At 39.8% G+C, this 27,850-nt stretch overlaps 1 protein-coding gene across 9 annotated transcripts in view; it reads left to right on the top strand.

Moving 5' to 3' along the window:
- The window catches only part of KIAA1217, a 711,513-nt gene that overhangs the window by 278,285 nt on the left and 405,378 nt on the right, over nucleotides 1–27,850 (top strand). For 5 of the 9 annotated variants that reach the window (XM_070254922.1, XM_070254921.1, XM_070254888.1 and 2 more), the window contains exon 1: nucleotides 4,739–5,499. The exons of the other annotated variants lie outside the window; for them this stretch is intronic. In XM_070254922.1, coding sequence (XP_070111023.1) covers nucleotides 5,289–5,499 — 211 coding nt within the window. In that variant the 5' untranslated portion in view covers nucleotides 4,739–5,288. Of the gene's footprint in view, nucleotides 1–4,738; nucleotides 5,500–27,850 lie in introns of those variants that run through there. 9 annotated transcript variants of the gene reach the window in all.

The following is a 27,850-nucleotide window of genomic DNA, read 5'->3' as shown; positions in this document are numbered from 1 at the left end:
CAATGAATAATTCCATAGTGATAGCACTAAAAGGGGTTCAGCAAGATGTTCTAATGCTGAGAAAGCAATGGGTGGCTGGGTTTGGAACAGACAGGGTAAGTGCTTGGAATTTTAGAATAGGAAGGAAGTTTCTGTCCCCATCCTTTCTGATCAGGCCAACTCCAGAGGAATTGATGGTGAGATCATGTGACTCAGGGAGAAAACCTAGGGCCCCCTGGGGGACAGACACTATCACCAGCATGCATAGAAGGCTTGTTACTTACAAAGAGTCTTAAGGAAAAGGCCAATGTCAAGGGTCAGAGTTTGAGTCACTCTGTGATTAGATCATCGTAGGGAGAGAGTTACCAGGAAGGCGAAGCAAACAGGAATAAAATCCAAGAATTCAAAGTAAATCCAAGTCTAAAACCACAGTAGGAAATGACCCTGGCCTGAAAGTGTTAAGATCTGGGGTAGATGGGCAAACTGCATCACAGGAGAGACACTGTCTACTGTAGATCAAAGCAGCATTCTAGGATTAAGCTTATAGGTGTGTGCTATTTCCCAGAGTGAGGCCGGGTTTGTTCTGTAGGGGCAGGTCTTTGCCCTGAGGTCACTCACAATTTGAACAAGATCTTTGTGATCCAATGGCACCTTCCTAATCTTTGGAATCAAACTAGTGATAAAATAACATAAACTCTACACACTCTCTTCTTTCTCTTTTCGCTTTGGTGCTAGGAAGCTCAGAGCCAAATTTGCTATCTGCTGTTAGTATGGAAATACGTTTCCATGTTCTGACTTTTCCTCCAGTCTCTATTATTCGTTTCTTATTTGAACTTCACATTAAGTTCCTTCTATTAGTGTACTTATTTTGTAAGCCAACTCAGCTCCTTTTTAAGGAATGAGGCAAGGATAGAAAAAAATTCATAACACCTCTCCTCTTTATTTTCATCTTTCATTTTCAGAGGGGTTTTGTTGGGCTGGTTCGGGGTTGCATGCCCAAGCTGATGCTTCTGTGTTAACTTTCAGTTCTTTTCTTGGTTTAAAATAAAAACATACCATCAGTGTTGACGAAACTTTTTGATGGCCTTAGGGTTTGATACATACTAAATGACAAAGCTTTCCAGGAAACTTCCAGAATGGAGAGGAAAAATACTGAACCATGTGACGCTTCAATGTGCTTTAAAGTATTGGCCTTGTGGACGCTCCACCGTTATTTAAATGGATGCCTGAGTGTTGGTACGACGACTGATGTCTATTTCTTGAGCGACTGGGGAGTCCACTTAGCCCAAGTATTACAGCTCGAACCAAGCATGTTTACTGAAACCCTGGTTAAGTGACAAATGAAACGAGTTTGGTGTTCTCAGACAGGTTCCCCGGATCCCCATAAGGGACCCACTACACAACCTGTTCACGGAAGGTAGTCTACAAAATAGAAAGAACAAATGAGCAGGCAGCCTGCAGGTGACCCGCCCCTCTAAGGTGCAGCAGCACCCAGGAGGGCAGCCAGGAAAAGCCTGACCCACCGGCAGCTACTAGCGTGAGCACAGGGAAGGGAGACATCAGTGAGGGACTCCCCTGAGAGTTGCTTTCGTAAATTTCTGAGAACCCCTGCTGAGCTGTTCCCCAACATTTGAGTCCACTGGGCCTGAGATGGAGCCTCAGGAATGTTCACTTTTAGTGTCTCCAGGTGATTCTATAGCCTCTCAGATCTAGAAACCACCATGGCCTAGAGACAGCTGCCCCCAAACACCCCCGCGCCAGCAGTCCAGGCATCTGTCATAGCAAAGCTTCCTCTGGTGGAGGGAGGGGCACATGAAGGTGAGAGAGAATGGATCCCACATGGGGGCCACTTCCTCAGTAAGGGATGATGGTGGAGGCAGGGCCCCTGTTTGAGGAGGTGTGAGAAGGGGGAGGAACGCCCTGGCCCCCATCACGTATCGGGGTAGTAAAGAAGAGAAAAACGGCAGAAAGACAATATGTGGGGCCTGGAGACACCTCCACACTCAACCAGGTGCTGCAGCACCAGCTTTGCCCTCTGTGATAAATGGGGACTCTAGAGGCTTCTTCTGCTGCCCTGAAGGGACGATTGTAGGAAGAAGAGGAAGGTACGTTTCTTTTTTCTCTCTCCTAGAGGTCCCATCCTATGGTGGAGTTAACTGAATGGGATTTTAGAACACCACGTTTTGGTCACACATTGGAACCAAATGCTGTGTTGAGGGAAGTTGTTTACATGGCTAATACACACTTACTATTTAGGGGAACAATAAAAATCCTACCTTCTCTTCTTGATGTGGTAGGTAGCTTAGTATGGCAGTCTCCATGGGTTGAAAACCTAGGAAGGATATAGTTTAATCCCTGTGATCATAAATTTAAATGCCAACTTGGCTAGATTATGGTGCCCAGTTGTTTGGTCAAACACTAGTCTAGGTGTTGCTCTGAAGATATTTTTTAGATGTGGTTAACATTCAACTCAGTAGACTTCGAGTAAAGCGGATTACTCTCCATAACGTGGGTGGGCCTCATCTAGTCAGTTGAGAAAAGACTGAGATTTCCTGAAGAAACAGCAATTCTGTCTTAAGACTGCAATATAGAAATTCTGCTTGGGTTTCCAGCCTGCAGATTTTGGACTTAAGACTGGCACAGCAACTCTTCCCTGAATTTCCCTCTTGCTGGCTTGTTCTAGAGATTTCCAACTTGCCAAACCCCACCATCACATGAGCCAATTCCTTAAAATCTCTCTCTCATGCATATACATATGTATGTATGTGTGTATGTATATGTATACATATATTCTCAGAATCCTCCAGAGAAACAGAACTAATTGACAGGAGATGTATACATATACACACCCCAGTAAGATATATGTCATATGTGTATATGCATATATACACATGCATGTGTGTGTGTGTGTATCTCCTCCTGGTTCTGTTTTTCTGGAGACCCCTGATTAAGACAATCCTTACCTCTATAAGTGGCCTGTTGCTTCATGTTTTCCTTCTCCTTCAAAAAATGGGTCTAATTATACTGGGCTCTCCCAGAGAGTGAAAATGCACTATGAAGAGCCACAATTCCCTTCCTCTGAAAGCTTCTACCCACATTGTACAGGCAAACCACCAAACCACCAATGCCGAGGGTGTTAGGACGCAATCACACTCCTTTCCTGGCCCTGATCCGTCCACTTGGCTTTCCAGGCTACAGTCTCCTGCCGTGTACCACAGGTCTTCAGCAGCCCTGTGATTTGCAAACCCCACGGTCCAAGAGATGTCATTCTTGGTCATTGTTCTGAGGCATGAATTTAAAATGTGAGCCTGCCTTTGGAGTGGTCATTTGGCTGGGGACTGCTGGCTCCTCCATCGCAGCACAACTCAGATGCTCTCCACTTGACTATCTATGAAGTGGCTGAAGTTAGTTTCTTTAGAAATCTGTTCCTGAAAAGAAAGCCAACTGCTAGAGTTGATGAAGAAAATGGAACCCAAAGAGGCCTAAGAAATCAATGGTTCTCAGGTGGAAGTAAAAGATGATTTGGGTAAACTAAAGCATGGACTATCCTATTTGGACAGAACTATTAAGGGGGAAGTGGTCACTTAAACTTGGCACTTATGCTTTCCAGTATTTAATGGAGCAAATTTCACGACAGAGCAGTATTTGCAAATGCGTGGTTCATTAAGTTCACAGGACACGTTTCTCGTAATATTAGGGATCTGCTCTCGCATGGCTTCTCCCAGATCCGCTGGTCTGAAATCGGGGCTGTGATCTTATCGAGGTCTCTCTGGTCTGGCTCAGGATTTGATTTCATAACTCTGATGTTCTATAAGGCTGTACTAGACCCATTGGGAATCTTTAAAACTGTGAATTTTTAGAAGGACAGGATAAGGAAATTCAAATTTTTTGAGGGTTACCATGTACTGGACAAGGTACAGATTTGTCACTTCAGTTGATCTATGTAGTGAGCATATGAGGCAAAATCACAACCCCAATTTTACTGATGAAAAAAGCCCAAGAAGGTAACTCGCCCAGGGCTGGGCCCATATTTAGAGGTAACTTCAGGTTCAATTGATTCCAAAATTTATGCTCTTTCCAGCACATAATTCTGCCTCTGATAATGTGCTAAGTAGCTGTGCATATGTCAGCTATAAATGGGGGATAGCGCGGTATTTACACGTGGAGTGGGGTTGTGTGATCACATACTCCCAGATACTTTTTAGAGTTCATAGAGAGTTTGTGTAGACTCTCCTTAAGGGGACACAGAATAATTGAGCTGGAAAACAGCTTAACCCCAAGTCATAAAAGTCACTGACATGGGAATCTAAGAGGAAAATGGTTGCCCTTAGTGGGGAAGAGGTTGTGCGCTCCATACGGGCTATGTGTTCAATTGGTGGAAGGAATGTTTTCAGCCTAGAAAAATATGACCCCTTGAACACACTTTATTTTTACACCACTACTATTGGTCTTTCAGAAAGCATGGTAATTATGAATATTCATTTGCTCATTAGAATAAAGTCTCAGCTCTTTAAAAGGTAAAATAATTTACATCTCTTCCCAACTCCTCACACCTCCCACACACATGCACACGCATACACACACATCCTACACCACATCCCACAGACACACGACTCCTTATCAATTAGGAGGTACCCCATGGCAGTCCAAACAGGTATGGAAATTACATTCTTCTCTTTTCCTTCTTTTTCATGGTGCTATGCATGTTCTATAAACAGCAGGAGAAGTAATTATATAGGTGGGCATTCGTTACACAGTCAACTCCTGGAGTATAATATAGGAATGTGCTAAGGTGAAGAAATATTTGCTTGAACTAATGCCTGGAAACTGAGGGTGGTATGTACTTCATAGTAATATAAGCCACACAGCTGGGTTACTTTCATATGTTGTACCTGAGTGGGTGGGTAATACTTACATTCTTTTTCCATGTCCAGGCTGTCCAGTGTCATCTACTCCATGCATGCTAGGAAGTTCTGTGTGTGTGCGTGTGTGTGTCTATTTTACGTTGCCTATTCCAGCATCTGCCGTTGACTCTGAGTTGGAGCATTTACCATTGCAAAACTGTCACCAGCATCTTCGAAACACGCATTTACATTCCACAGGTCTAGTAAATGGGCTCTGTGGCTGCGTGATGCCTTTTGTTTAAAAGAAATCCAAGTGGCAGCCTGGCACTTTCCATCCAGCTGCACTTTATACTGTAACTGTGGCAGCTGAAAAGTAAAGCTCAAAAGATTTTTCAGAATCTGCTGCCCCAGCAGGTAACATTCTGGGGTTGGTTCTTTTTATTGTTGTTTTTTCTGCTGTTTAAAATGTCCAAACCTTCTCGCTTGGCTAGACCTTTCTTTGCTAACGCGGCTTCTAAGCTGTCATCATCTAGAAGGGACGATTTGAACAGCAAACAGAAAAAAAACAGTTTAGGTGAGAAGATTTTGAAAACTGGGAGTGAAGGAAATTTGGTCAAACAGCAGCAGGTGCCAACAGCAGCCAGTCCGGCTCAGCAGAAGGCTGCACCACACAAAGGTAATGTTTTAAATCAGCTGTTTTGTCAGCTTATGCTTAGAAACTTCTTTCTTAATAATACTGCCAGGTAATTTAAATGAATGAGATTTTTTGCAGTTCCAAAAACTTACCCGTTGGCGAGTGCAACATTTTTTTAAATCCGAGAGTGTGTTGCCAAAACAACCAATAATTAGGAAGATGGAGGTAATCAAACTTTCTTTCATTAATTAAGGAATGATAAAAGAAAAACCAATTGTTTTCACTTCTCTTTGAAAATGACAGATTTTCTTCTTGGTTGTGTTTCACAGTCTTTCATAATCCAGGCATACTTGCATGAAGTTTCTTTTTTATTGCTTATTTATATCAAAAGAAACAAAAAAAGAAGGAAACTGTTCTAAAACCACATCATTAACTAGCAAAAGAATTTTTATATGTTTAATTTTTTGCAGCCTCTTTTAAAAATGAATTTGTATCCAAAATGATAATCTAATGATAGGGTCCCTTGCCAAGCGTGACAAAAATCTTTGCTAACATTGTTACCTGGAGCATTTAAATGAATCTTCTCAGGTGAATATCAGAATGTTTCACTTAGTAAAAAAATTGTTGAATATTTGACATGGAATTGAGAAATGTAGTAGCCAAATAAAGCTATCTACTGTTATTGTGGGTATAATCACAGAGGGCAATGAAATCATAGTCTAAACTATAACAATAATTTCCTCCATTATACCAAGAACTACATATTGAATCACTAACAACATTTATAATAGTTATTTTAGTACATTTTGTGCTCACTACCAAAAACGTAATTTTTGGCCATGAGATTTTATATTGAAATAAAAAATTGTTTTAATATTATCATTCTTATAACTGGAAGTTTTTATTTTATAGAAAAAATAAGGTCATGGTACAATTTCAATCTTGACCTCGTCTCTATTAAAAACTATTACAAGTCAATATGCAGTGATGTATCTTCACACCATGTGCTATTTCAAAGACTCAAATTTATTTCTGGAAAATTTTAATTATTTCCTTAACTTGGCTTATTATTGTTTTATCCAGAATGATCAATGAAATGTTTGTACAAAAAACAATGAAATGCTTGGTCAAAATACTTGGTAAAAGACACATACAATGAACACTGAAGGACTTTGGAAGTATTGATGAAAATTACTTGATAGACTGAATGTTGGCTGCTTAAAAGGAAAGTTCTCTTTGATGTTTTGATATGTGTGAAAATCTAAAAAGTTATTCTAAAAAGGAACGTCAACCACCTCAACCTGAAGAGGGTCCAAACGTTTATATGGTGTATATCTCTTTGTCTGGGTAAGGTATGCCAGGGAGGAAGTCTTTAAACAAACAATCCAAGGCTAAATGCTTATTCCAAAGACTATTCAAAATGCTGACCTTCTTCTGGCAGCCTATGGGGGCATCTGTGAATAGACTTAGCAGGTGAAAATAGTTTTTCTTTGATAACAGATTTAGTTTGGGGGTTAGTTAAAAGTCATTTGAAACCAAGGGTGATTATCAAGGTACGAGGTCAATATAGATAAAGCATATTTTTGTGAAAAATAAACTAGGGGCAGATGATAAAATAATAAGGTGGTGTTTCCTTTTGTCTCCCCGAGAGGGTTCAGGCTGGCCAAAAGGAAAAGTTCACTGAGAGAATTTTGAACTTGGCAGCAGGACTGGGTTATTTTGAAAGACAACACTCATCAGCATGTGTGTTTGTTTTTATTTTTAAACAGAATTCACTTTTCCCAGGCACACATCGTGTCATATAGAACCAGTAGAAGTACTTAATTGTTGGAGAACAGGACTAAGACTCTCTTTATACGATAGTTGTGTTGTATGAGGCTTTTACTTAAAGTGGTTGTTATAAGATCACGAAATCCAAATAATAGTCGTGCTGTCTTAGGCTGGTGTTGAGTTAGGGTGCATTCTTGCCCACAGCATGAAGATCTTAGTGTTAGGTCTTTAGAATGTTTATTTCATTTGATCCACAAGGTTTACTTCAGTCTCTTTATATAGGTTCTCGTGAATCTGACTTCCCTTTTTTCCCCCTTGTGTAATTTATTTAGTAACATAAATGTATTCCGGTACATTTTTAATGTTTGGTTTTTTTTAAAGTTTGTTTCCCATTTAGTTTATTTCTTAAATTTGTGCACGGACCTTTCCCTCACCTGTTTTCCAGCCCTCCCTCTCCATTTCTTAAATTTTATCTTCTGTATTTTTTCTTATTAAAAAGGTTGATAATTATTTTTTATAGTAATTAAGTCTGCCACGGTTTATTTTGTGGGCTAATTCTAAAAGTTGCAAATCAGTAAGGTATATAACTAATAAGATGTCATACATATTTTCATTGCCAAGCCAAAAAATGTGCTATAGTCATTTTCTCTTATAGTCTTAAAGTCCTTAGTCTTCCTCTCTCAGCATTTCTAATTCTCTCAAGGACAATATAGATTTGATCATATTCACAGAACCCCCTTTTCTTCTGGATACTTCTCTCCGTGGCCCTCAGGTCTTTTGTCTTGCTCTTGCCTGACCGATTTCTAGAGCACCTGGACAAGTCTTTCTTCTTTTGACTCTTCATTTTGCTGATGTGCACTCCCAACAAATTTCCTAAGAGAAGCTAAACGGGAGGTAAACTTTGAGTTTTTCCATGTCCAAAAAATATCTTTATTCTCTTTTCACATTTCAATGATAGTTGGAACAGGCATAGATTTTTAGACTGAAAATAATTTTCTTCCTCATAATATTAAAGGCTTTTCTCCATTACCTTTTAGGATCTAGAAGCGTTGAGAGAAGTCCCATGTCGTTCACACGTTCATACATTCCTTTTTAGTTGATTTTTTCTCTCTCTTTCTTGAAGCTTTGAGGATATCCTCTTTATCCTTGATGTTCTGAAATTTCACTGAAATATTTAAAAGTGTGGGAGTTTTCCTGTTCATTTTAGCTGGATACTTGATGGACCCTTTCGATTTAAAGAGTAATGGCCTTCAGTTCTGGGAATTCTTTTTTATTAATTCTTTGATAATTTCTTCCTCTGTATTTGCTCTAAATTTTCTCTTTGGTTATCCAGTTATCCAGTTATGGTTATCCAGTGAGCTGTCTATTGAATCCACTGCATCCATTTTTTGATACTTATTTTTCTCTTATATTTTCTAGTTCTGTCTTTTTATGTTTTCCAGATTTTCTTGACCTTATCTTCTAACTCTTCTACCGTCTAATTTTGTTCATCATCATATTTTTAGTTTTCAAGAGACTTTTCTTACTCTGATTATTTCGAGACTGAAACAGATAGTGCTATTTTCTGTATATAAGCAGAAGATCTGTGTGCTTTATTTACCTAATGCAGTTACCTTTCTCTACTCCAGTTTTACAGTACCATGCATCCATGTTTAGTGATGTGAGTAACCACATCACTCTGATGTAGCTGTACTTTTCATTCTGAGCCAAAGGTCCAGATTAACCCCTAGAACAGAAGAGCTTGGCAATCAATAAACTTTAGGACAGCAGGATTAATATCTAATTTTCACCCATGAAGAACTGGCTTCATGATGACAACCCACTAAACGGAAGATGAATGTTGAAGTGTGTGTTGATATGTGCCCACAATTTTATTCAGGATGAGGATATGAGTCAACATCTGAGAATGTGATGTTTCTTCCTGAGTTTTCTGTATTCTCCCGAATTCTGTTTAGGTATATTTCCCCAAAATAGTTTTGTCCTGAGTTTACTTATTTGACCTCTTAATTGTTCTAAATAAAGAAAAGCATTTTTTTAGAAGTGGGCGTGAACACTGACCAGTAACTTACTTTGAAAAAATAGTTTTCACATGCTGTGTATTTGTAATGATGATGATGATAATATCTAAGCTCTATGGAGCTCTTCCCATGTGTTCAGCACAGTTCTAAGTATATTGTAACTATATTGTCTCATATCATCCTTATGACAATCTTATTACGTAGCACTATTACTGTCTCTATTTTGCAGATGGGGAAACTGAGACAGAGAGTTTCAATTGTTTTTCCAAGATCATACAGACAGGAAAAGGTAGAATCAGAATTCTAATTCTGGCAGTTTTGACTCCTGAACTTGCACATTTCACCACGATGCTGAAGTACCTTTTTATAAAGAAAAACAATTCGTTCATCAAAGTGAATAAAATCTATCAAAACTTTGTGATTGGACAGACTGATCCCTGAAAAAACTGTCTGGTGACATTCTGGAGTTCAGAATGTGCTCTTCTGGCTTCAGCCTTTTTATTTGTTGCCTGGGGTTGTTGTTTCTTAGACAAAACAAAGAATTGAAAAAGGAAGAAAACAAATTTCAGAGTTAATAAATTTATCACAATACTGTAAATGTTTTTCTAATTTTGAGAAATGAAATGGTATGTTCAATATAGGACTTTGCGCTCCCAATATGTACACTCATGCCTACAGACTTGAGTGTGTATGCACACACACACACACAGAGATACACAAATACTCTGCATACAATTCAAGAAAGACTCTTCCATCACACATGACCTGGTGGTCCAAGTACAAGCCTGTAGGCCAAAAATCACTCAAGTCTAATTCTTTTCTAACACAGGCTCCCTCTGTGGCCTTGAGCAAGGCAATTATCCTTCCTCACTGAGTTTCATCAACCATTAAGGCATAATAATATGAGGTTTATGGGGAGAAGCAGTGGTGAGGATTAATGTCTTAGTTAATGTGTGTCCAATGCTTTCAAGAGCACATGTTTCGCGTGAATACTCTAAGTCAAGCACAATGGGGTCTCTAGTTACCCTCAGTTGCTGTAGAAGCTAAAAACTTATTCTCTCACAAATATCACGCATGCACCTACACTGGAAAAACTCTGAAATAAAACGCAATTGCATGCCCCACGCTATTCTTTATGTACAAGGGTAACCTCACATGCGTCTTATTTGCCAAAGCACATATTGATTGAGATTGTCTATGAATACCTGGAACTCAAAATTGTTCATGTCTATAAGTCTATGATATTAATAACCGGAGCACAAAAAGTATGTTTTCTCTTTGTCAGGGTTCAAATTCATTCTGGACACTACTGCCGACTGCAATGATGTCAAACCCTTGCGCGATGAGGTAGCATGGAAGGTAATCGTGGCTATGGACAGGCAGTGTCTCTAATGCTTTTGCCTGTAAGAAGCTGATCATACCAGTAAGCAGTCATTACTCACTGCAGGGCCTGAACGTTGCCTGGTATTTTCCAGAAGCAGCAGCGAGTTTGTACTGATCATGTATGTTCCTTTATCTGACTGCCTTTGTGACCAATATCACTCATTTCTGAGGAGAGCTAAGGTCAAGGGCACAGTATTTCTTCAGCAGAGCAATGGTAACTTATGCTCACAGTTACTAAATTTACGCTTTTGGCTCATTATTGATACTCGTTAGTCTGGAGTTATGCATTACACATCTGTGTAGGCCGGAAAGTCTCTCCATCCCATTACTAAAACTCACGTGGCTTACCTTGGACGGTTGTTTTAGAAACAAAAACTAAACATACTGAACGCTGCTTACCAGCATTTAATGGCAATTTTTCTCCAACTAGCTACAGTGTGAATTATGACTGTGTGAGTATTGAAAATTAACAATTTCTTCTAGAGTTCTCCTGATTTTCCTTTACTAACTTAATCGTTATTTGTCTTCTTCTATCTAGTAATAGATGAGAAGTAAGAAATAAAAGTACCACGTGTTCCCATATTCTATTTGCTTACTTGATTCTGTTAAAATTCAATACATCGGAAAAGGACTATAAGACCACCTCTCAAAATTAATCTAGTGTTTTCTTTGAACTAACCCATGCATTTTCAGTTACTTAGACACAGACCTCTTAGCCTAGTGAGGTCAATAACTCACAAGTCTGATCAAAAATTAAACGCACCGACATTGGAGAAGCGTGGGACACCGAGGAAAAAGAGAATTAACAGTCTCAGAATTTTAGAGTGCAATAAAAACTTAAAGGTCATCCAATTTATCTCTCTCTTTTGATACATATAGAAAAAGTCTAGTTCCTTCTTTTGATCAAGACTAAAGGTGCACTGGCTTGCGCCAAGGTCTTCTGACTCAATGGTTTTTTCCTCTCTTATATCCTCTGCAGAAAAGGCAAAAACTGCCAGAACACCTTCAGGCTTCCTTCAAATGTTCACTTCCTTTAGCTGGACTCCTGTTAAGCTCTGGTACATAACATCTCTTGGACTATGCTTCCTACACTCTTGGTTCTCTGTTGTTACTCGCTTACTCCAAGTTCAAGATAACTCGGCAGGGAATTGTGCTGATCTTTACTGCATTTTATCCTTGTAAATAATCAGAGATCATTTAATGCTGAAAAGTTGTGAGCAGCATTTCTTATTACATTTATAACACACAGGTTTGCCTTTGGTTGCTTAACTCTGATGAACCTGATAAAGGAATATATTTCTTAGCTTGATAAAGTTAGAAAATCATAAAACGATTTGCTGTTTCTCCTTTAACGAGAGTTGAAACCTAAAGTAACAAACTTTATTTTTACAAATATTTTTCTAAAATCTGTATTTTTCAGTACCTTCCAAAATTTAGATCTGTGCCCCAGTGAAATTTTTCCTCTGTCAAGAACTCGAGATTGTATACAACCACAAATGAGAAATTTTGCCAACCTCAGTAGAATACTTACTACCTGGACTGCTTCTTCACTTTCATGCCCTGTAGTCAGATTTTCGCTTTGTTGGATATGTTCCTTTCAGCTTTAATTTTTAAGTCCACTGAGCCACCTTATTTTCAAAATGTGTATATTCTTTTGGATTCATTTAAGAAATCAGAATTTGGTCTTTTGAAAAATAATCAGAATTAGTATAGATGAAAGAGTGTGTGGTTACCTTGTCCTTTGGGGATGTATTTATAAAAATTCTCCAAGTGAGTAAATCGTCTCTATACATCATTACGTGCTGTATATGTTCTTAAAAATGGTTTCATTAACCTTGGCTCTTTAGGAGCAAACTATCATGCATCTCTGCTGTCTGTCTGCTTATAAGGCTTCTTGTCTCTTCTGTAATCACATAACACTGACCTTCTGGCTCATGGCCAGATATGGGTAGGATAAATGTCTGGGAATTTGAAAATCTAGACAGAAGAAAGCCTTTCTTCTTGCGATATTGTGGTACCTGGTTACCTATTATGGTTTCTTGAGTTAATGATCTCTAGTGTCTTATATTAAGTCACAAACTCTACCTATGTGGTTTTCTCCCCCTTTGCAACAGGAAAAAAATCTCAAATGGGTTCAGGTTCATTTTATTTTCCATGTTTGCAAAGTGTACAACTATATTTCCAAAATAAACTAGAGAAAACCACAAGTAAGTAAAGAATCCTTTCTTATATAAAAAATTTCAGTTGAATATTATCTGTCAAGAATACTGATTTTTTTATTATGTGTTGTATTTCTTGATAATTTATCTTTGCAAATACAATATACAAGTTATACTTTAAAGGAAGTTCATTATTTAAACACAATTATTTCTTCAGATTATAGAATATTATGCTTGTATCTGGCTGTTCATCATATGCATTATGAATACATAAAATACCGTGCTCATATGTTACATATCATATATAGTCATTATTTTGGAATTAATAAACTTAGGAAGTTCCTTTTGGATATATATTAGATATACATTAGGTTGGCTTTGATTGAGTCAATGTTTTAATGCTTGATCCTGATGACTAGGTTGTTTTCTGAAAATATAATTGCTACAATGCCTTTATTCACCCCCCTGCCCACCAAAAAGCCCTCAATGACGATCTACTATGTGTCTTGCATTACATTAAATACTGGAAAGTTACAAAAAAAGTAAAACATGGTTCTTAGCCTTGAGGAGGATCATACAATGACTGGCATATCCAGCTTATTTGGAAATCTAAATAGAATTTTATGAAGGATTTATGTACAAAATTGTATGAGTGCATAGAAAAAAGCAGAGCAGGCTATTTCCCCAAGGTAGTAGGAGTTTACTAGGTAGGGGGGAAAGCAAGCATCATAAAAGACCCTTTTGCATTTAGGAAATGGCAAAGCAGACCAGAGTTGATGGAGTAAAAGAGAACTAGTGAGAAAGAGGTGGAGGGAGGGAGAAGGCTATTTGGAAAGATTCCAAAAGAGAAAAGGGTGTTCATTTCTTCATTCCTTCAGTGAATGATTATTTGGCCCCTACTGTGTGTCAGGTGTTGTTCTAGGCTCTAACCAAGTTGAAGGCCATCATAGACGAAGGCTTTGGCTCCATGGGGCTTACCTTATCATGTGGGTTCTCTGACAAACATTTAACAAGGTAAAGTGATGAGAGTAATAGAAAGTAAGGCTTCTGGGGACTGAGAAAGTCAAAAGTTCTGTTTATGATGTGGATGTGGTCTAGCTATTAAGTATTCAAGAGGCAATGCTGGATAGGAAGTTAAAGACCTGGATCTAGAGATCAGGGCAGGGCAGGGACTGATAGAAAAAAGTGGGTCACCAGTATATAAATGCTATTTAAAGCCATGAGACTGGATGAAATCACCTATGGAGAGTACAGAGAAGAGAATGTAGCCCAGGACTGAGGAGAGAAGGTGGCCCAGGACTCTGGGGCTCTCCAACACTCAAGGGTCAAAGCAGGAGCAGGAGCAGAAGCAGGAGCATGTCTTAAGGCTCGTGTACACCAATTTGAGAACTTCCCTTTAAAACTCCAGGCCAGAGGATTCTAAACATTCCCTCCCAACAAAAACAAATGCATTCATGCCCCTTCGGTGGTTTCAAACAAATACTCCAAGTATGAATTCTCTTTAAAGTGTTTTATATTTAAAATTATCCAAGTCTTGTACTCTAGCCCATAATATATTGTTTATTTAATATAACATCATGTTTAACTTAATTACCATCAGAATTAAAATGTTTCTGACCATGTTTAATTTATAGCTTCAGATACCTACAAGAGCCATATCACTGGGGGTACCACATGTATTCCACTTTGAGAAGAAAGACTCAACAATGGGGAGCTATTAAGAAGCATTCAACAGACTTCTATTTTTATTTGTAATTTAATATTTACATCACATAATTATTTTATGTGATTTGTTAGTGTTTGTTTGGCTATCTTTCATATATTCCTGAGAATGGAGTTTTATGTTTGTTGATTATAAACTTCTTTCTCAGAAGGTGAGGACTAATTTGCTACTTCAATTTCTAACACAATGTAATATGAATTTTTTTTATGACGAAACTTCTATTTACATTCTTAGGGATTCATGAAGAAGAGTCTTGATTATTTAAAAATAATACACTAGGAAAATCTCAAATATATTCTATTTGGGCCCTGTTTATTATAGTTATTTCCCAAGGATTTTTAAATATCTATAGCTAGAAGAATCATCAACAAATAATAATGGGAAAAGTACATAATAGATGTTCAGAGAACACCCTCCCAGGAGAGTAAAGCTAAAAACACTGGATTTTTTAAAAATACCATATATATCTTTTGTAATGCCAAGTTGATCTGACAGGAGGGTAAAAGAATTCCTCTGAGGCAAAAAAAAAAAAACCCCGAAAAACAGGAAAGCTTTACTGCAAAGGAATAAGTGAAAGCTGGAGCCATCATTTGTGTAGTGGTCTGTATCAATCCCTTGTGGTCTAGGGAATTTTAATAGACACATTCAGTGGAAAGTAAGTAAATCCTGATGCCAAGAAGAGTGATGGTCATATCAGAGGCCTCTGCACACAGCAAGGATGACACTTTCAGTGGATGGACAAGGAAAAATACCTGCCCTGCAGAGGGACACCTTGGGTAAAGCTTTTGACTCCACCTCTGCCCTGGGTGGAGACAAATGAAGGAAAAGAATATTGTGAGAATGTCTAACCTCATGTCTTCACTCATGTGGTACTGGAGTCTGAAGTCATATTATTGTAGAGTAGGAAAAAAAACAAAAACCAGAAAAAGAAAAAGCCGAAAGTATTATTTAATGGTCTCAAATTGGCAGCATCCTTGGCTGCTTTGTGGCAGAAGATAAAAATCCTCTTGGAAAGAATGTACTTTATATCCAGGCCTTTGAGAATTCCCACAGATGAAAGCCCAAAACCATATGCTTACAATAAAAATTCACCAAATACATAAGGAAACAAGTGACCATGAACAAGATTCAGGAAGGGAAAAGAATCCTACAGAATCAGATCTTCATAGACTGCCAATATTGGAATTGCAGATATGGAACATGATATAAATGTATTATACATATTTAAAGTACAAATTCTAACAATGTTGACCTGTCATATTTAAACAATAGATCTTCTAGAAATGGAAAATATAGTAACAAAAGGTAAAAACTCAATGGAATTTCTTAAACGGTGAACTAGATACAATGAAGAGAGAACTGGTAAACTTTTAAAATTCCTAATAATAGAGCACTGAGTACAAAGTAATGGAAAAATGAAAGAAGTGTTAAAAGATATAAATAGTAGAGTCAGAAGGTCCAACATAAGTCTAACTGGATGTCCAGCAGGAGATCATACAGAGACTAAAAGAAAAATATTATTTAAAAAGATAATGGCTGAGAATATTCTGGAATTGATAAGACATTAATATCTAAAGTCAAGAAGCCCAATAATTCCCAATAAAGATACATTTTAAAAAAATAAAGCAAAGTCAGCCTTGATGGCCTAGTGGTTAAAGTTTGGCACTCTCACCACTTCGGCAGCCTGGGTTCAGCTCCTGGTTGTGGAACCACACCACTCATCTGTCAGCAGCCATGCTGTGGTGGCAGCTCACAAAGAAGAACCAGAAGGACTTACAACCAGAATATACAATTGTGTATTGGGGTTTTGGGAAGGAAAAAAAAAGAGGAAGATTAGCAACGGATGTTAGCTCAGAGCACATTTTTCCCAGCAAAAAAAAAAAATAAAGCAAACATAAAACTCTCACCCAGACATATAATAATAATAAATACTGATTTAGTTTTTATATTTATATATATAAAATATAGCTATATGTAAATATAGATAAATATATATCCATATATAGGGTTATCAAATAATTAATAAATTGGTACATGACAGTTAATCAATTTTAATAAAATATGTACTCTGTAGACATGTCTATGGATAATACATTAATATATAAATTAGTTACTAGTTCTTGTTTTAACTGGGCCAAGCACATTTGAGAAGTGTGTGTTTTTGAACCAGCCAGAAACACAATAGTAGTTAAAACTCTCGACATAAAGTTTAATAGCCATATCCTGTTTTTTCAGTGGATGGGGAGGGGAACATCAGTCCTGATTTGTCCAATTTTTGCTGAAAGTGTTTTCAACTCACTTCCATTTGCCTATTATCTATGGAGAGAAAGGTCGTAAAAAGGGGAAAACTATTTAGAGAACAATATGCAAATGGGCATTAGAAAATAGAATTCTAGAAGTTTGTTGTTTTATAATCAGAGCATGTATGTATCACTGAAATTGTGTCTCTGTGAGATCCAACTAGCATTCACGTTGCTTGGATGTCATTGTAGCCTTGTTAATATTTTTAGAGATATTTCTATAATCATCATTTCCTGAGTATTTAAGAAAGTTGGTACTATATCTACTAAATAAACCATTATATCTGTTAGCATACCTAATGGGACCAATTAAAAGGACCATTGTGCCATCATCAAAGGAATTAGGACTTCCATTAACAGATAATCCCCAATTACTGAAGATAACAGAAAGCTTGCTTCTTTTTTCGGTTATCCATCCAAAGAGCTAGAAATTCTAAAAACTGTGCAGGTAATTATGTAATCCTCTTCTCTAGGAGGGAATCAGAAGGGGACAAAATATTGCAAGTTTTGTTTGTAAAACCTTCATTGGAGAAAAATTGGTTTGAGAAGTACTTTGTACTCACTGGTTCATCTATATGTTTAAAACTTTATCCAGCTGAGCTTAATGCGCTTAACCTTGGCTGTCCTAAAGCTAGCTTTCCTCTTCCACCTGTACTTAGATAACCTTAGTATTTCTCCAGATCTGAGCCCTAACTGCACAGTGAAATCAGCATAAAAAGAGAAGAGGTTTAGTATTTTTAAGTCTTTCCTTATAACTTATTATTTAATTAAGCAGACACCATGCTTAATGATTTCTGATTTTGAAGCACATCTTTTGGGAAGTCTGGTTTCTGCTTCGTTGATCTTTTGATGCCAAATGGTGAGTGAAAGATCAAGTCCAGCCGGCTGTGGACTTATATATGATGAAGAGTATATTTACACTTAACTAAATGCCTTCAGTTACTAGATGACAATGACTGCGACAATGACCCTGAAAGGCATTCTTGCCCATCATTGCCACAAAGTAGGAGAAAAATATGGCCAGTGTTGAGACAGTAATGGGGAAGTATGGCACAGAGGGAGAGAGAGAGAAGAGAGATGAGAAAACATATTTGGAAAATGACAAAGTAATAGAATATTATTTTGCTTATTATTTCACCATCTTTTAAGTCAGTATACAAAATCCTTGAGTAAGCGGTGCTTCCTCAGCATTATTTCTTACAAATGTTACTGAAAAATAAAAAGGGAAAATGTTTACTGTGTTTTAATAATAAAAACCCAGGTCCGGAGGAGAGAGATTTTGAGAAGCACTAATTTAGCGCAGACATCCTAAAGGGAAGATTGGTCAATTTATCAGGAAAGAAGAAATAAATATTGTTCTTTCCTAAATGTATAAGGTAAACATAAACAATAGCAACATGACCATTTTTGTGCTACTATTGAGATGTTTAAACTCAGGCTATCAATAACGTGTTACCTTTGTAGGATCTGTTGAAGGGGCAGGTGTGCTGCATGACAAATGTGATCAAATAGCTTCAAGGGTCATTAGGCAAGTCAAAGGTCAAACGGCAAGGGTCATTATTGAGCAGCCACAACCACAGAAGCCTAAGCTATGCTTAGAACACTGGTAATCCAGCAAGACTTCGAAGAATGTTGAGTAGGGGGTGAGCGACATGATCAATTTTATACTAGCCAGGCAACTTTGGAAACATTTTGAAGGACTGGGAATGAAGATTAAGAACACAGGCAGAGAGGAAGTGAACCTAACAAAGAAAGACAGAATCCTGTCAGAAAGAAGACTCAGTTCTTCACATGCCTCAGCAGCCTTGGGCAAGCAAAATAGAGCACATTCACTTCATAAACGTTTAGCTGAGGTCTGAACTAAGGAATGAGCGGTGGGGCGCAAGAAAAGAAATATGAAGGAAGCGTAGTTGATGACTTTAGACAACAATGGGACAAGGAAGGTGAAGGAGAAGGAGGGTTCTAGATTTCTGCCTGAGGCAACCAAGTGGTGGTGAGCCATTCACAGAGCCATGGAATAGGAGATGCCTAGTAACTACGTGGAGAAGGTGCTAGAAATAGTCAGGGGCATATAGGCCTTGAGATATCTGAGGAACACCCAAGTAGATGTCCAGGTACCAGCTGGATATATGGAGCCAAAATGCAAGGATTCTGGGCTGCATACATAAATTTGGGGGTCATCAGCTATTTGATCTTTGGGTATGGATAAAATTGCCCAGAAAACAAAGGCTGAGGACTGGAGCCTGGGGATTTGAGATGGTTTAGTTCTAGCTGCTACAGTTTGGAAGAGCCAATGATAAACTAGAGCAACCTTATGACAGAGGAAATGATTCGAAGGGCTGGGGGAACTAAGAGGTGAATGCTATTCCAGTATGAGTGTGTTCCACAAGGCGTGGGCTCCTCTGGACTTCCAGAGAAGGGCTGGTGCCAACCAGGGCAAGTTAATGGAGGGAGCTTTGAGCTTAAAACACGAGACCAAATGAGTAATTAGAGTGCCCCAGCAAACAATCAGACAGCCTCCAGAAGTCGTGAGCTTCCTGCCACAGGCCAAATGGGGAATGAAGGGGAGCAGAGTTTCTGCATTTGGTGGCAAGCAAAATTACGTGGGTCTTTCTGCTTCTTCCCACTCTCAGAGTCGGGGATAAACTCTGTGCTGTAACAGAATGGTATACTGCAAGATTTGGGTATCACAGAAAATAAGTGGCTTGTTCCTGGAAAGAAGAGTTTGAGGTCGTTTTTGAAAAATAGACTTTAAAAGAGCTTTTGGTATTGCAGACATTTTCGTTTTCTGTCTGTATTTACCTCTATTGCCCAGTTCCTCTCCGATTCTCTGATTCTCTCCTCTCTCTTCCTCTTGCTCTCTGTAAGAACGTGTCAATAACAAACTCAGTTTTTGTCACATAAAAAATGTCAAAGAAACCAAATAAAAAAGGAAAGAGCAAGGAGAGGTAGGTCATACGACATCTCTTTGAGGCTCAATGTCTTCCGTTTTTTTTTTTCTTCTTTCTGTTCGTATTATCTGGAATTCTCATTTCATCTCCACTGCCTGTCAGGGGATTGCTCTACCCATTCCTCTCCGCCGTCTCAGAGCTGTCTGTCCCTCCCGTGGGCTCGAAGGAGCTGGAAACTCTTTCTGCGCCTCCTATTCTCACACACCACTCCCCCCCCCCACCCCCGCCACGCACACACACACACACACACACACCCCTTCCTCGTGTGCTCAGCACAGCCTGAAATTTCAAAGTAGGCACTTTATTCTCTGAATTCAGGCAGTCCTCCCACTAAAACACAAACCATTGTGGAAGATTATCATTCCAAATGATTACTGGTTTTTTATGCCTCGTGTGAATGAATGTTACATCTCTCTAAGAGCTATTTCTTAAGAGGGAGAGAATACAAGGATGCTGAAGTTTAAGGAGAGGGGACTGGGTGGAGCCGTTGCGGCAGATCTGGGGATACCCGGGGACACAGGCTCTCTGCCCCTTCCCCGTTGGTCTTCAAATGCCACCACCAGATGTATTTTAGGAACTTTGCCTCTGGTAAAAAGACACGTTACCAACGTTTTCATGACTTATCTGAGTCATTCTTTCTAGTTTCTTCCTCTTCCTTAATTTTCACAGTGGTGACTCATTTCAGTCAGTGATATATTGTTTATATTTATTGAACAATGTAGGTCCTCAATCTGACGATTTTATGTTTATGCTATTGTCTCTTTCATGGTTTCCCTAGTGATCTGAAAATGGTGGTTCTGTCCCCGAATCTAAAAGCATTTCGTCCATTCTTATTATTGTGCTTATTAACTAATGTTAGTTTTTTTGAATCCTGAGAGGTCATCCCTGAAGATGCATTAGCCCCTGACAGAAGCTTGGGAACTCTTCTCTTATTGAAGGCAGTTAGAGACATTTTCTGTAGGGAGCTTTTTAGGGTAATAGGGCCTTGGGGGGCATGAGTGACAGTGAGTGGGACCTCATCCATGTACTGGTTTCGAGACCTGAGGCAGAGATTGATAGCCAGCTGGTGATACCCTTCAGTCACTCCCAATCTATCTTGGCCAGCCCATGAGTCATACCAGGCCGTGGGGCAATTTTCCTGCTGAGCTAATCTAAAGACTGATATTGAGCAATTAAGCCATGTTTAATACTGAACACCCAGCGTCTACTGCTTGGAGAACTTACTGAGCTTAAGCAGAGTGGAGACTCTGGGGCTGCCCCATTACCTGGCAATGTGACTGACTGTGGACATAAACAGACACTTTGGTATTGTGGCCATGAAGAGAGGCACCTACCCTGGGGATTTTTTGTCTGGGCCTCTTCCCAGAGCCCAGCCAGCTGATGCTCGTGTTTCTGGAACTTAGGGTCTAAGCAGCTCAGGATGCTGGTAAGTGAATCCTTGTCTTTGCTCTCTTAGGGAGCAGGAAGATTCCCTGCTTCTGCCTCCTGGTGAGTCTGGGAATCACGTTTGCTTCCATGTGTACAGAGTACCTCTTTCAATTTCCACAACGACCCCATTTTACAATGAGGAAACTGAAAGAAAAGTAAGTGCCTTATCCAGGGGTCTCAAAATCAGAGAGTTGCAACCCAACACAGGGTCCTCTGTCTCCAACATCCATGCCCTCCCCTGTCCTAACCAATTATGTAAAATGAAGACCTGTTCTCTTCATTAGGCCAAGAGAATACCAGAGAAAGAGGCAGAGAGACTCAAATTGTTGTAAGTTCAGACATTTTTAAAAGAGAAGGATGCTACTATACCCTCAGACCTATTAAGCAAAAACTACTATTTAAAAACTAATAGTAAAAATACTATTTAAGGAGACTCAGATGTAAAGGACTTTGAGCGTTAAGAGAAGAAACATTGTCGAGGGAAGAATTTGGCCCAAGGGTGTGAACTGGGCCTTGGGGTTTGAGGACTGGCTCCTCTTACAGAGGGGAAGCCCAGATGGAGCAGTGCTCTGGGGACCTGAGAGGTCAGGGCAGCTGGAGATGGGTTGAGCAATCAAGAAGGAAGTTGTTCTTATTACACAGCTTTAACTGTGACTAGCAACTTTCTAGAATTTCTCTCCAGTGAATCCATTCACTTTAGACTGCACTATTTTTCTCTCAAGTCAGGAATCTTACACTGGACACTTACCAGCAATGCTGACGTGCAGACAGGTACTTGGGTTCTAGTCCTCACGTTCCCTCCGACTAGCTGTGTGACTCTTCACCTCTCTGAACCTCAGTTCTCTTATGAACTGCAGAGGCACGGTAGATCGCTGTCTTCTGAGTTTCCTTCCTCATCTTTCTCATTCCATGAGACAGTGGTCAATGCCATGGCCCTTTGGCTTCCTCTTGCATATGGAACACACTGGAGAGTTATGTGAACTCCCTTTCCCCCTCCATTGATAGATTGACTCATGAAAGGATCTCTCAAGGGTCCATAATGGGCAGGGACTGTGGGAAGAGACAACTATGAAAGATACACGAGTAAAGAAAACAAACACTGAAATGCAGAGAAGAGGAGATATTCGGTGATGTGTAGCTGTGAGGTTTGGACCCAGAGGCACAGTTCAGGGGAAATGGGAGAGCAGCAGTCACCTACACCCCCATGGAGGGCCATGTGAATTGACTGTAGGGCCATGAGGCAACTGTGAGTACCAGAGTTGGGTTTGGGCACTTTCTGTTCACACCATTAAGCAGTCTTGGTACACTGTTTATCAAATGGCCACCTCTTATAATTTTCTCTCTGTATGAGCTGGATAACAATCTCTATTTCCCTTAGAAAATAAATGGAGTAATACCATTTGCCCCTTCATGGTATTATATTGTCATTAAAAGGAAATAAGATAAGCCTATTTAAGTACAAATAAGATATCTGATTATTTCCATTCCTTTGAAATACTGAAACATGCTTCCTGCAAAGGTCAGTGGTTGATCTTGAATAAGAAATTATCCATTCCATGATAGAACATTCTTTTGAACCCAGATGAATCTTTTGCAAAGAGGAACGTCACCCCTGACACTGGTCATGGATAACTTTTGGGATGATGGCACAGCCCACATCTACATCCTCATCACCCACAGACATGGCCCTCTGTCACAATATTTGCATCCCCAATGCCAGGCTGTAGATGCCACAACTGAAATGAAACACTGATATAACAGATAATCTCTTCTGAGAATATAGAATTGGGTCTGTTGTTACTTAAACCAGAACATCCCCACACATCCATCTTTGGCCCAGTGTGTAGAGAATCAGAGAAAAATGGTTTATAGGGAGAAAAAATAAAAATAAAGAGGCGTGCAGAGAGAGACAAATGAGAGAGACAGAGACAGATGACATTGCTGAGTCAAGACTCTCACGTGGTGCGTCTCTGCTCCCTACCTGTGTCTTGAAGGCAATACCCCCATATCCTATAAATCCTCTTTTATGTTTAAGCTAGTGTCAGTGAGTTTCTGTTACTTACAACCAAAGGATCCCTAATTAAATGTCCTGATTTCTAAAACCTTCTTCTCTGTTTTTATTTTTGTTTCAAGTTTCTTGTAGGCGCATCAGATCTGGTGAAATTTTAGCAGAGAGAGAGATAAAAACACGTACATTCCATTTTTAATGGCTGCTAGCTGAGCAGGCTCTTTTAAACTCTCATGATACCGTAAGCTGTTTGGTTGTTTATCCAGTGCTCCTGGGTCACTGTTTGTCCTTGGTTTTGTTTAAGAGGCTGGAGGAGGAAGAAGGGACACTCTGTCCTTGGCATAACCAGTATTGCTCAGTGGCACATCTGTTTTCCTAAGGCATTAATGGATCCTTCTGGAAGCAGCCAATCCTTCCTCAAGCATTAGATCACCAATCCTGATTAGAATCAGCATCAGCCACCCTTGAAACGAGAAGCTTCTCTTGTGATTTATTATTACAATAAAACCTCACTAATTAACCATAATTAGGAGGAAAAGCCCATCTCAATTTTGAGATTCTAAAAGAAGCAACATTTTAATTTCTTCCAACTTGGCCTAGTGATTTAAATTAGGTTAACCATGTATATTTGACTTAATGTATAAATAAAAGTGATTTCTAGAGAGCACATCAAATTAATATATACATTTGGGGTATGTAAATGGTCTTGAAGGAACAGCTTTTTCTTTCAGGCAAGCAATTTAAGCATTCTACTTATACTTTTATAGTATTAATAGTTTAGCAAATGCTTTTTTCCCATTGAAAACAATGATTAACTTAATCTTAACACTTGTCAAAATTATTTTTAAATAAGTAGAGTCTGAATTGCAGAGATTATTGTATTTTTGGATCAATACAACAATGATTAAGGGAACAAATGGGATGAGTTAGAGTGCCATGAAAACCTGTTTTAAAGCTTTCTCCATCTTTCACAGGGGGTTGTACTGCAGTCAAAAGTGAAGTTGATTTATTTAAGAGGAATGAATGTGTTGTGAATGTGCTGAAACTCATTTCTCCTGCGTGTTTGATAACGCTACGATCTTTACACCATGGTTCCAGTTTACAAAGAGACAACGGCACATGCAAATCAGCCTGTGATGGGATGTTTGGGGCCCTGGATCATTTCTCCTGATTGTGTATTTGCTGTTTATGAAGTCTAAAGAAAATCAGCTGAGAAGCCCAAACTGATGTTGTGAATAGAGATAGCTTAAATGGCTACACTCATTTCAAGCTGGCAAGAATGTCCCTTTAGGACACCTGATGTCAGCTGCATTGGGCTACCAAGGCACAGAGTTTTCATTTGTCTTCTGTGGGGGCACCCGTAAGAGTTGGGGTAAGAAAGCTGGCACAGTGTTTGGGTTGGTCCTGAGACAGCACCTGCTGAGGAGTCGGAGAGAACCAGACTCACACCGGCCATTCATCTCCTGGTCGAGCCTCCTCCCCCTGGTCCCTCTCCCTTCCTGTTACACTGGATGCTTTCAGCTTCCTGCCTTTCCTTTAACCTGAGCACATAAAACTATCTGCATTGGCTAGTGGGACGGAACATGCCTAAAAACGAAGGCAGGTTTTTAGACTTGTTGGAAACTGCCTACCTTCTGGTGTTCCTGCCCATAGAAGTAGAAGCTGCAGCCTTGCCCAGCTGGGCCCAGGAGTGCGTCTCTGACTCCACAGGGTCAAGTCTGCTAGAGGCGGGCCCCTGGTAATTAAAAGACTGGACTACACACGGCATTAACGTTGCCAGAGTTAGTAACGGAAGATGAAAAGGAGCTCTCCATGGTTGCAGGCCATGGTGCTTGTCCCACCCGTAGTTCAGCCTCTGGACGGGAGTGACCGATGGGCTGTGGGTAACTCCACCCCTGAGGAGCTCGCTGTGCTTGCCCAGGGCACCAGTGTTGTCCCAATTCTTTTGGGCTTCAACACTTTTGAGCGTTTCTGTTATTGCTTGGCATCTTTGCTTCCTTTTTACAATTTCTCACTTTATATAAAAATAAAGTTTGTATGAGATAAAATCAAATTTTCCTAAAGAGGAAGGACAGGAAAGAAGCAGGACCTGGTGGCATGAGCACAGCCTTTCGCCCAGTGCTGCTCCGTGACTGCTGCCTCTGAGACCACAGTCTGTGTCTATGCCTCCCTCCCACTGAGGCCTCCTGATCCCAGTGGGCACATGACCTGAAGGATGTTCCTAGTGCAGAGTACCTGGGCATCTCCCCACCCGAGTTCTAATCCAGACCCTACTATTTACTATTTGTGTAACCTCGGGCAAATTGCTTCATCTCTCTAGGCCTCAGTCTTACGAGAAATACAATTAAGTAAAATCAGAAGAAGTGCTCAATAATTGCCAGCTAGCTTTGTGACATAAGATTTAGGGTAATATGCGGGCCTTTATATATCCTGGGAGAGAATTAGTCTCCACGTCTTATCTAGCTCTTCCTCGCAGTAGAGGAACAGCACTTTACATTTCAAAGTACTTGGACACACATCTCTCAATATTTTGTCCATTGAATGTCAATTAAATTATGCTTGTTTAATAGGTGAGGTGGTAGAGTAAATTTAAAGCCAAATGTAAATCTAAAATTACAACATTAAGAAGTTGCAGGGGCCGGCCACTTGGTTGAGTGGTTAAGTTTGCGCTCTCCGCTGCAGGCGGCCCAGTGTTTCATCGGTTTGAATCCCGGGTGCGGACATGGCACTGCTCATCAAGCCACACTGAGGCAGCGTCCCACATGCCACAACTAGAACCCACAACTAAGAATATACAACTATGTACTGGGGGACTTTGGGGATAAAAAGGAAAAAAATAAAATCTTTTAAAAAAAATTAAAAAAAAAAAAAAAAAAGAAGTTGCAGCTAGTGGCGGGCCCCGTGGTGTAGTGGTTAAGTTTGGCACGCTCTGCTTCAGTGGTCCAGGTTTGCAGGTTCGGGTCCCAGGTGCAGACCTACACCGCTCATCAGACATGCTGTGGTGGCAACTGACACTGGAGGAAGCTTGGCACAAATGTTAGCTCAAGGTGAATCTTCCTCACAAAAAAAAAAAAGGAAGAAGAAGTTGCAGCTAGTCAGATATAGGGGAGAAGGGAGGGAGGAGGTGAGGCTGCCCCCGGGTTTCTGCCTCATGCGGTAGGTGGATGATGGTACTATTCACCCAGGCAGGGATCGTGAGGGAGGGCTCGTCAAACAGGGGGAGGATGAGTCTATTTGAGGACCTGATGAGTTTTAGGTGTCCATGGAACATCTAAAGGAAGTGTCTAATTAGAGGCTGGACCTTGGGAGAGAAACTTAAGAGCTAATGTGTTATAATTAAGAGTTGTTGAGGCCTTGTACTTGCTGGCTCTCCTGTCTGCAACATCCTTTCTCTGGGTATCTGCACCATTCGCTCCCCGTCTCCTTCAGAGCTTTGCTCAAAATGTCATCTTTACAGTAAGACCGTCCTGGTCACCCAATTTTAGGTGGCAAATGCCTGCTACCAAAGCGTTCTTTGTCTACTTTCTCTGCAGCATATTTTTCCATTGTATGTAGCATTATCAAATTACTGTATATCTTACTTACTTTTACTTATTTCATTTATGATGTTACACCTTAGAGTGTAAGCTCCGTGTGGGCAGGGATTTTTGTTTGTTTGGCTTACTTCTGTATCCCCAGCAGCTACAATGGGCCTGGTCCACAGAAGCACTGAATACATAGCTGATGAATGAGAGAGGACCCCTTACTGTGTGCCTGACACTAAGTGCTTTATCTCTATTATCTCAATTCATCAGGCTAGAGAAAGAAATTCAGGAGCTACGGCTTTATAGTTAGTAATAAGAGCCATGAAAATGAATGAGAGCTGCGGGGTGAGAGTTTAACAAAAAAGAGAAGAGAACCTAGAACAGAGAAATAAAGAACATCGTCTTTTTAGAGACAGGCAAATGTGGAAATGGACCCCCCCCCCCCCCACCCCGTAGGAAACCAACAAAAGCCGCTCAGAAAGCAGGAGGAAAACCAGGCTGCTGTACTGTTGTCAGACCGACTGAGGGAGCCTTTCAAGAGGGAGAAAGCACTCAAAGGTGTCAGATGCTACAGGGAGGTCGGCTTAGGTAAGGAGCAAAAGTGACTAAGAGAGATGAACTGGCAGTCTGACCACCTTGGTCTCCTGCATCTGATTCATTGCCGACTAACCTCTTACCAAAATGGGTAGATTTGTTTTTATTACTATCTCCTCTGACAAAGCATATTGCAAGGATATAAATGGCAGCGTTTGCTTTTAAGCAAAATGTAGATGATGATGTATGCAGTTCAGTGGTTTCTAGACTTTGGTAACATTTGAGAAAAAAAATGAGTCACTGAAATATTAGTCTGCCTTGTCAGTCATCTAGACATTTCTCTCGGTTCATAAAGGGCAATCTGACCACAAGGAGTGAATAAATTAAGAATCATTTAGGAAACATGAAACCCAGACAGCAAGATCATTTTTGTTGGCTTGGCTTCTGGTCCTCAGTGCAAATCAGAAATCTGTTTGGAAAAGGTACAGCTTCCAGTTCTTTGCCACCAACTTGCCTCATCATGGGCACTATTGTTTGCCCTGCTGCATCATTTGCCATAACTCACAACTGGGACAGTCTAGATTGAATTAGAAAA

The sequence above is a fragment of the Equus caballus genome, chromosome 29, assembly GCF_041296265.1.
Source record: "Equus caballus isolate H_3958 breed thoroughbred chromosome 29, TB-T2T, whole genome shotgun sequence".
Taxonomy (NCBI): Eukaryota; Metazoa; Chordata; class Mammalia; order Perissodactyla; family Equidae; genus Equus; species Equus caballus.
Note: the sequence above shows the minus strand (reverse complement) of the source record. Positions and strands in the feature narration are given on the sequence as shown.